General features: G+C 43.6%; 1 protein-coding gene across 1 annotated transcript; it reads right to left on the bottom strand.

Moving 5' to 3' along the window:
• Positions 1-2,910: 2,910 nt before the first annotated feature.
• Positions 2,911-9,947, bottom strand: LOC123180718 (ubiquitin-conjugating enzyme E2 2). The gene is made up of 6 exons (XM_044592832.1): positions 9,700-9,947; positions 7,428-7,561; positions 7,280-7,305; positions 6,394-6,483; positions 5,667-5,755; positions 2,911-3,265 (listed from the first exon to the last, which is right to left on the bottom strand). Exons 2-6 carry the CDS (start codon positions 7,550-7,552, stop codon positions 3,137-3,139), a joined length of 459 nt encoding a protein of 152 aa, XP_044448767.1. The 5' UTR covers positions 7,553-7,561; positions 9,700-9,947; the 3' UTR covers positions 2,911-3,136.
• Positions 9,948-10,271: the final 324 nt, after the last annotated feature.

Below are 10,271 nucleotides of genomic sequence, written 5' to 3'. Positions count from 1 at the left end.
ACCTCGTATTGCAATATCCTCAGCTTGACAGGATGGTCCACAAAATATCAGAAGCAACATGGAGTGGGACGTGGTCCGAGCAAGCAGAGGTTAGATGCCGAACAAATACATTATCAAACAAATTCCTCCACGCCGGAGTTGCAGCTGCTCTATCAAGCCTCACTTCAACATTAGAATTACCACTCCGCATATTATCATATGTGTACGGAATTCCACTGAAACCAAGGTCTGCCAAATCACATGTTTCCAGTACATCCTAGAAGGCTTGCATCTGTCCAGGCGCCCTTGTATTCAAAGAAAAATGCTCAAAGTCCCACATGCGTTCACTGAAATCACCCGCAACAATCCATGTAAGATCAGAATATGTGCACATGTTCTGAAGAAAAGACCACATTAGATGACAATCTTCCACTCACGGTTCACCGTATACACAACTTAGGCTCCAAGGCGCTTCATCCGGCCCGATCCAATATGTGTGTGAATGCAACGGTCATTAGAGAACACCACATCAACTACTAAACTCTCATGCCAAAACAAAGTGAGCCCACCACTGTTACCATTACAATCAACACCATCAGAACCTTGTAAACCAAGCCTCCCTTTGTATCTTTTTATCCTACTTGCCTTTTGTCGTGTTTCACATAAAAATACAATAGGGGGGAATTTGCACTCCCAACATTCATCCTGGTTCTCTTGGATCCCTCTTTGGAGTAGTAGCAAGAGACTCCCCCCAATCGCTGCTACCGGGAGCCCCTCCTGTCCAACAACAGGTGGTGTAGCGCTGCTACCGGAAGGGCCATGAGCTCCCTCTTTTTTGCTCATTCGCATCAAGCATGTCTTGATCATAAACTGAGGAGGGATTAGGCCTCCCCCTGGTTGGTTTTTACTTCAGAAAAAATTGCTCTTTCTTACGTATCATCGCCAAGCAGCGAAGAAGCTCGTCTTCATCTAGATCATGTTCCTCTCCAACTACGGCAAAGTCGTCATACTCCTACTCAGAAAAAATCATCTTGATGTTGGTTGTTGTTACCTCCACCTCCGTTGGTGCCTCGTCCATGGCCCCCACGGCCATGGCCTCCCAACCACAAGAAACGAGTAGCCCTTAGGTCCTTGAAATAGAGCTTCGACGGCAAATGAACACCATCCCCACAGTTAGTGTACAGGTGCCCCAGCATGCCACATACGGTGCACCAGTCAGGTAAACGTTCATACTTCACCACATAATTTGACGCTTGTTTTCTTTTACCATAGACACCACATTCTTCAGTGGTTTGCGAACATCCAACTTTACTCTGGCTCTGTAAAAAATTCTCCGACGCAACAAAAACATATTCCCCAACTTTAGATGCAAAGGGTTTCACCATAGAACTAAACCCATTAGGCATATCATGGATTTGGATCCAAATCTTGAAAGGATCCAGGTCAATGGATGATGGTTTGGAGAAGCTGCCGTATTCAGCAAGAAGAACCGAGTTACCAATGAAAGTCCAAGGTCCACCAGGCATGACCTTGTTCCAATCTCTGAGGCAATAAAATGGGTTGTAAAAAGATTATTCCCTAACGATCTGAACTTCAGGGGGTGAGCGAGATCCCAAGTAGTGCACATGTTCTTAAAGAACCAAAACTCGTTGTATTCCTTCACCATGCAAAACCCTAATGATGGCTAGCCAACGAATTGAATCAAGAGGAGGCAGATCCTCCTTTTCAAAAATCACATCATCAAGGTATTCCTTAGAAAGCCCTAACATGTTCATCATATCCTCCAGATCATCCTTCTCACGTGAGCTTGATCCAGAAGCCATCACTTCCTTTGTAAGCCCTAGCAACAGACGGGAGCAAAAACTTTTTGAAACCACACACACACACACACACGCCCACGAGAGAGAACCAACATTACTCCAAGGCCGGGTAGTGGTGCGAGGGTCACCCCTGAATCATCTCGAGAGAAACTACCGGCGTTCTCGTGGTGGGACAAGGTCTCCACGTCGAGGGGGAAATTTCCTACCCATGGCGTTGGCATGCTATTTATTAGTTTACTTTTTTTTTTGTTATCTGAAAAATAGAATAATGGCTTTGTATACAAAAAGGGAGGGAGTACTCATGTGGAAGTTGGTCCCTATTTTGTTTCCGTTTCTTTTGTTGAGAAAAAAAGCAATGGGATATTTTATTAGAAAAAAGGTGATGGGATTTGTATGGAAACTCAGGTTATGTTTGGATCCGAAGGAATTGATCTTGTTTGGATTTGTATGGATTGGCGTTTGATAACCACAGGTTGGTTCGCTACAAGTCGAATGTTGGATTTTTAAGCCGTCCTAGATGGGCAAATTATGTTGTCATGAGGATGACAATTTCATTTAGCAAGTGTGGCAACTTATAGCTAAAAAATGTTCAATTTTCCATGCTTAAAAATCTGACATCAGATTTTTGGAAGCTGCCTAGCCTGAGAGCCGAACTGGCTCTCGTCCAACTCTGCCTACATTGTTCGAAATGACTAACCCGAAGGCAAGTCACAAGAACTGTTCAGCAAACATAGAACTTCATTCCAGTACTTCAATTGTTTGCCTCCTTTTCTTTTTGTTTGTAATGCTTTGCATCTTTCCACACCCAGAGAAGCTCAAGCTCGGGTTCTTAAGCAGCACTCACATTGACCATCTACCCGGCTTAGACAAACGAACTGAAGGCGCTATTTTCTCAACACCTACCGCAATAGTCTCAAGAAATAAACTCTAGTAAAGCAGTCGCGGTTTCCACAACGTAAGAGAAGGTGCCCGCGCCTCTTGGCTGCCATGTTTGGAAGATCAAATGATGTTACTCTGACTGAGGCTCTGAGCAATTCCTCTGGTAGCTAAAAAGAGACTTCCTTGAAAGAACTTATGCTCAGCAGTGTCATTCAGTACAACAGAGCTAACATATAGCAAATCCATATTGTGCTCGATCTGATTCAAAGGCAGCATGGTATGTTATATGTAGACTGGATACAATAATCTCCATCCTGAGCGTCTAAAAATGTCACTCCCAACAACATACACGACAACAAGCATGATGTAACATTTTAATTACCTTGCAAGCAGTTCAGTACATAGGACTCAAGGCGCTAACGGGCAATTAGCTGGCATCACAACTGGATGCAGCGACTTTAGTCTGCAGTCCAGCTTTGCTCCACGACCTCACGTACTTTACGGTTGTACTCCCGCTTGTTCTCGCTGAATAGGCGGGCCGCTTCTGAGTTGGCAGGTGAATTTGGGTTTGGGTCGCAAAGCAGTGACTGTAATTATTCAATGCCAGGTCAGATACACAACAACTTTGCCAATATAGCAAGATACACTGGATTGCTTGACAGATAAAAATGACTAGTGATTTTCACATTTGTTGTTTAGTATCTGCTGCATCTAAGTCACTCTCACTGAAGCAACAAAAGCAGGTACAAGGACTGGTACGTATGGTTATGTTCTTCTTTTTCAGATACTTATATTTCACCATCATGGCTGTACATTGTACAGCAAGCCTATAAGCAGACGGTCAGATAAATTTTGATATGAATTGTTTACCATCTCCATTCACTGTTCATAACCAGCTACGTCAACAGGGAATGGGTAGCGATCTACTATTGGTAACTGTTTTCTGGATTATTTCCCTGATATGTACTGTTCCCTAAATCAAGACTTAAAACATACTCCCTCAGGTCCGGTGTGTAGGGCTCATAGTGAAAATCTATTTGTTCCGAAACTGCTCAGGAGTAAGGCCTCACAATCATTAATTAGCCTAATTAATCAGCATAGCTGGCGCTCTCTCTCCCCCTAGAATACTCCTGGGCGCACTCGAGTCATTTTTTTTCCGGTGGTGTAAAACGGGTTCACGCATGCACATGTGAAAATGAATCTGCCTGGATCGCTCACCTCTTCCTGGTTGAATTCTCATGGATCGCTCGCCTCTTGTTCCCAAAAGCTAAAACGCTCGCATCCTCTACATATAAAAGCGACACCGGCGGTGATGGAAGGAGAAGGAGAGGGATGGACTTGACCGGGTGATGCAAAATGGATCGAGAAAGTCACTGTTGTTGAGAATTGGGTGGAGTCTATGGAAATTGGAGATGCCGTGTTGGAGGAGGGCCAAGCCGTGGCCGAAGAGGAGGTTCATGCCGTTGTGGAGATGGAGGGTCATGCCATGGTGGAAGTCCATGCTGTGGTGGATGTGGAGGTAGATGCCGTGGTGGACGAGGACGGCCAAGGCGTGGTGGAAGAGGAGGTCCAAGTCATGGGGGAAGAGGTTGGCCATGTCGTGGTGGAGGAGGGCCAAGCCAAGGTTGATGATGCCAATGTCATCGAGCGTCGTCGTGCACGATGTTGGCTGATTATGATCGTCGTCGTGCACGCATGGACGAGTTGTTTGCCCGAATTGAAGTCATCCGCACCACTCGCTTGGTGCCCTCCGAACCCATCCCCGTGCTCTCTTCTACTCCCTCCGTTCCTAAATATATAAGTCTTTGTAGAGATTCCACTATGGACCACATACGGATGTATATAGATACATTTTAGAGTGTAGATTCACTCATTTTGCTCCGTATGTGGTCTATAGTGAAATCTCTCCAAAGACTTATATTTAGGAACGGAGGGAGTACATGTGAGGCTCGCATATTCGCCCCGTTGCGCAACAAGTGTGGTGTGCGGGGAGCACTCGATTTTTCTTTGCTATGGATGCAGGCTCTCGGCGTCAAAGGACTTGCATCGTTGAGACGTGTGCGACAACCCTCTTCTTCCTCTCAACTATTGGCGCAAGGATTGTTCAACTGCGGTGGGGCTTGATAAAGATGGCATATGCATTGCTTGCGGTCGCAACCCCTGCAATTATGTAGATGATGAAGAGGATGTGAAGTTTGTGCCAGATACCGAGGCTAATTAGGTTATGTATGCATGAAAATGGGTAATTCTATCTAAGTTTGAGATTGTGTTTTGATCATGGCATAGCCCTCCATCTCCACCACGGCATGAACCTCCTCTTCAACCATGGCTTGGCCCTCCTCCAACACGGCATCTCCAATCTCCATAAGACTTCACCCAATTCTCAACAACAGTATCGACTTTCTTGATCCATCTTGCACCACCCGGCCAACTCCATCCCTCTGCTTCTCCTTCCATCACCGCCGGTGTTGTTGGCCATGGCCACCGGCATTGCTTTTATACGTAGAGGATGCGAGCGTTTCAGCATTTGGGAAGAAGAGGCGAGCGATCCATGCGAATGCAATCAGGAAGAGGAGGCAAGAGATACATATAGATTCCTTTTCACATGTGCATGAGTGAAACTGTTTTACATCACCGGAAAAAATGGACTCGGGTGCGCCCAGGAGTTATTCTAGGGGAAGAGAGAGTGCCAGCTCTGCCTATTAATTAGTCTAATTAATGATTGCGGGCTAAATTCCTGAGTAGTTTCGGAACAAATAAATTTTCAATAGGAGCCCTACACACCAGACAGGAGGGAGTAGTAGTTTCTACACGGAACAATTCACATGAATATCAAAGAAGTATCAGTCAAGTTGGTGAGAATTAAAGAATCCTTGTTGGGTGGGTTTACTCGTCATATTTCACGATAAAACTTCAAGTTGTAAGCAGCATGTTGCGAGAACTAGCGCTAGCAAGAATTGACTAAACTAATGATAGGGTGACATCTACCTGAATGGATGTCAATATAGCAGCTACATCATATATCGGGCTCCACTGGTTTTGGAGAATATCTAAACATATGCTTCCATCTGCATAAACTGCTTGCAATAAAACAATATTTAGGAAATAAAATGAATGGGAGCGAAAACATAATGCCACTATAAGGTTCTTGCAACAAGAGAATAATTACAAAAGACGCAAAAAAAAGGGTCACTTTAAACACTATGTACTCTCAAATATGCTGTAAAGGCTGCACGGCAATTGGTCACCATCTAGAATTCTAATTATAGTAAACTAATCGTCACTAATACCGACACAAGAAAAGAGAAAGGCAAATTTATCAACTCAAAGAAGCATTACTTGAATCTGTACAATCGCTATCACATTCAGTGTTCTGAAACCACTACAATGCAGCATATAGAACCACAATTGAAGATTTCAGCAAGTAGCAGGTAGGAACAGACCTTAAAATAGGAGAACGAAAACTTAAATCTCAGCAACTAGATCAACTTTGGATGAAAGTGATGCTAGCTTTTGGTGTTTAATGTAAATCATTTCGATCAAATTAAAAGGCTAGGATTAGTAGTTCCTGTTAACCTATTTTGTTGCAAGTTCGCATTTCATATGTTCTCTTTATTGACTTTGGAGTGCTACATCAATACTTTGGTAAGATCATAGACTTAAAGAAGGAGATAACCCACACAATCAGTATTAAACAAGGGCACAAAAGGCTTACTATTGGGATGAAACATTCGAGAAACAAACCGCACTGTAGGTGGCTTATTAGGATAATCTTCAGTAAACTGAAGTGTCAGCTTGAACGTACCTGACATAGTAAGCACAAAAGGCTTTACTGGTAACATGAAACCAATACATATTTCGTTTCAAAAAACTACAAAATCCATGAACAAATATCATATATGACTAGATGACTCGACCTGAGAATTCAATACTGGTTCAGTTATAAACAAAAGGCTCAAAATTTAGTGAAAAAACATTAGAAATATGACAAGCAAGGACCAGAAAAGGAACATAAATAACAAACCCTAAATAACAGATGAGTTTAACATTTAAATAATTAATCCATCAGTTAGAAAACTTAGAATGCACTGTCATTTACAAGTATTTAAAACATTATCAAACTACTTTATCAAATGTTTACACCCCAAACTGTGACATCGAGAGAAATTTGGAATGGCATTGCTTCAGTGAACTAGTAGACGTAAAACATATAAAGAGTTTGAATGTAAATTTGACATGAAAAATAACTAAAGATATCTGGTAAAGATGTAAAATGTTTGCTACAAGTTCCTAGGCTGAACATCAACAAGAGAAAATAACATGCAGATGAACCAGATGTTTTGAAGAGCTCAATAGAGCAGCATGAAGAAATAAGTGAAGCGTAGCCACGTCGATTTTGGGTTCTTATTGGCACAGGCAGTAAATGGTAAGGTTCTTATTGGCACAGGCAGTAAATGGTAAGGTTCTTATTGGCACAGTAAGTAAATGGTAAGGTTCTTATTGGCACAGGAAGTAGAATGCATGATAACATGCTCATGAGTTTGTGATTATTCTCCCAACCGCAATCTCTAACAAACTTAAAGGCTATTAAATAAACTTACCACCATCCCAGGGAGTATCATCAGGACTGAAAAACAAGACAAACACAACATAAGGAGATGATACACAACATAAGGAGATGATACTTCAGTGTGACTAACCTATATAAAGTAGGTATAAAATATAGAATCATGAAGTCCGGTGTCTTACCCAAAAATTACAGCATTCCACAGCATTATATTGTTATCCTGAGGTGTGCCACTTATGCCCGCAGGAGGATCCTGCATCAGTCGTTTGAAATCCCTCATCAGCCTCTTCCTTGCAGGGGTTGACATCGTCGCCTTCTGCAGAAACCATATCACCAGATGACTTGAAAGGCAACGAAAGAAAAATCGCAAATTATATCCAATAGTGCTGCAGCATTAACAATTTTTTTTTGCAAACCCACAGCTCGTTTTCCACAATTTTTCTCTGCCTTCTATAAAAATATGGTACGCAATTTGCATACTCTCGAAGAAAAAAAACACTATTATTACCAACAAAGTTATGAGCTACTTTGACTACTCGTACGAATTATTCCAAAATTGTGCAATGTCTAAATAAACAATAATCGTTAGTAATGATACATGAACTTATGGGCAAAACTCATGCCAGCCATTACCCTTGGGCAAAAATTAATATGCTTGTCAAGTATCGTGTTGACTTCTGCATATTATTGTTTTATACTAGTAATTAATTAAGAACTATTTTTTTAGATTTACACTGCGTTAGGATGTCTGAATTAGGCCCTTTGAATTGGATATGGTATTGACTAGCTGCCAATTCAGACATTCGGATGTATATCGAATCGAGCGAACCGAAACGGACATAATACAGAGCCGAATTAGCCTCCGCGCGCGCAGTCCTCCCGCGATACAGAGGTGTGAGCCTCCGATTTGGGTCGAATTGACCAGTCCCGCAAAACATACCACTTTGGAGACAGGTCTCGCTCGGAACCGGATCCTCTAACATTGAGAAGGAAAGTTAGAGAAGCTACAATACTCTAACTTTCCTTCTTTCTACCCATATGATTATGGCTAAAACGACTTAAATTAGTTTGGAAATTGATGAGCTACTGCATACATTTATAGTAATTGCATACAAACAAATTGATGGTGAAATAAAATTAATTTTATATTATTTATATCTACAGTAAATACCAACAGAAACAATCTACTATCCGCCCACTAACAGTCCCTAACTTCCCTCCTTCATTTTAAATTATTTACAAGCCCTCGCGGCCGCCGCCCCTTTCCCTCCCCCGCAGAGCTCCTTCCTCTGCCGCGAGAGGCGGCGCAGCTCCTACATCTGACCTGTGTCGATGGCCGGCGCGACCTCCACCCCTTCCATCTCGCTGGCCAGCGCGACCTCCGCCCGTTCCATCTTGCTGGCCGGCTCAACCGCCTCCATCCCGGTCATCTTGCTGCCCGGCGGCGCGCCCTACATCTCGACCACCTTGCTGGTCGGCGCAGCCCCTCCACCACTTATCTTCTTCCCCTTCTCCTCTGCCCTCTTCTCCTCTGCCCTCTTCTTTCCCTTCCTCTTCCATCTTCTTATTCCCCTCCCTGGATCCCCTTCTTTCTCTTCCCTTGTTTTGTTCTTCCCCTGCTGTCCATGTTCAACATGTTCTGTTCTTCCCTTGTTCCGTTCCCATGATTTAGTAACCACATGTTCATTTTTTGCAGGTGTTGTTGATAAGGGGAACCCTAGGAGGCTAACTTAAGGTGTTCACAAATTGTTCAGATTTTGATTTGATGCATAAAACACAAAGCATATGCAATTCCATAGCATGTCAACCGAACAGGATTTAGTATTGAGATTCCATGGCCCAATTCGGTGAGCATCCAAACATGTGAATTTGTATTCATGTCCATTACAGCTTCCGCTCCAAATTGGAAATGAAACCAATTCAATATGGAGGTCTCCAATACAGGCATCCGAACACAGCTTAGTAATTAAGAACTAAATGAAACGGACAAAACAAATAAGATATAAAACTGGGTCGTCATGTTCTTGGCTGTAAATTTGACCCATAATAAATGGAGGTGAGCTGCAACAGAGTGCAAACAGGTGAAACAATTGCATCCAAAATAATCTTCCCAGTGAACATCAGAACCATCTCAATCCTACCCCTTCGATCGACAATTCCACGTGTCTTCTAGGAGAATTCCCGTCGCCAGGCAATCTCAGGCAAGCACCACGTTGTATGTGCTCAGATGATTACATTTTCTCCTGACTGGATTCAAGCTAATGCAAAAGCAACTTCGTCAGGCAAAACGGATCGATCAAGCTACGTCTACAGCGCAGCGCAACCGCTCGCGTCATCTTACGCAATCACGAGTTAACGGCCAGACGAACGAAAGAATCAGCGCAATTGCAACCGATCGATCCACCAGATGGTAGACCAAGACCAATCGAGCAGAGCAGATTCTGCGGATCATACCTCCGGCTCCGGGCGCCCCGGCAGATCCCGCGGGAATCTACTGCCGTACAACCAACGCCCCAGGCTCCACGGGCTATAGCATATTGCAGTGGAGTCGATCGGGTGGAGACGCCAGCGAACTAAACCGAACCGGATCGGGGTGCAGAAGGTTTGTTCGGCAACGGAAAGGGGGCGGAGGGGAATGGATTTGGGGCGAAGCGAGGAAGATGACAGGAGTGGACGACAAATCACGATCAAACCTGGACATATGGGCCGTGCCTCACGGGCCGACTGACGGGCACGCGAAACAAAAGAACCGGGTTGGCCTTCAGCCCACCACGAAACAAGGCCGATCCCCAATGCTAGGCCTTACAATATGGCACAACACGGTTCTTTTTGTATTTTTTAGCTTTTCTTTTTTACTTTTTCTTAATTTTTTGGAAATGATAACAGCGGAACTATGTCCAGCGTTGAACGGTCGTTTCACTGTTGGATTTCAAGCACACATCCTAAAGCAGAGGCCCATAGCCACGTCAGCGAGGGTGATGCCCGGATAATTAAGCTACAGTAACCAATGTTGAGGATATAGCTAC

This window comes from Triticum aestivum, chromosome 1D (genome assembly GCF_018294505.1).
Source record: "Triticum aestivum cultivar Chinese Spring chromosome 1D, IWGSC CS RefSeq v2.1, whole genome shotgun sequence".
Lineage (NCBI taxonomy): Eukaryota > Viridiplantae > Streptophyta > Magnoliopsida > Poales > Poaceae > Triticum > Triticum aestivum.
Note: the sequence above shows the minus strand (reverse complement) of the source record. Positions and strands in the feature narration are given on the sequence as shown.

Excerpts from the sequence above, each read along its gene's own strand:
- LOC123180718 (XM_044592832.1), bottom strand. The coding sequence starts at position 7,552 with ATGTCAACCCCTGCAAGGAAGAGGCTGATGAGGGATTTCAAACGACTG. Across the intron at positions 6,484-7,279 it reads TGATACTCCCTGGGATGGTG|GTACGTTCAAGCTGACACTT; the intron begins GTAAGTTTATTT and ends TTACTATGTCAG. Across the intron at positions 3,266-5,666 it reads CTATATTGACATCCATTCAG|TCACTGCTTTGCGACCCAAA; the intron begins GTAGATGTCACC and ends GAATAATTACAG.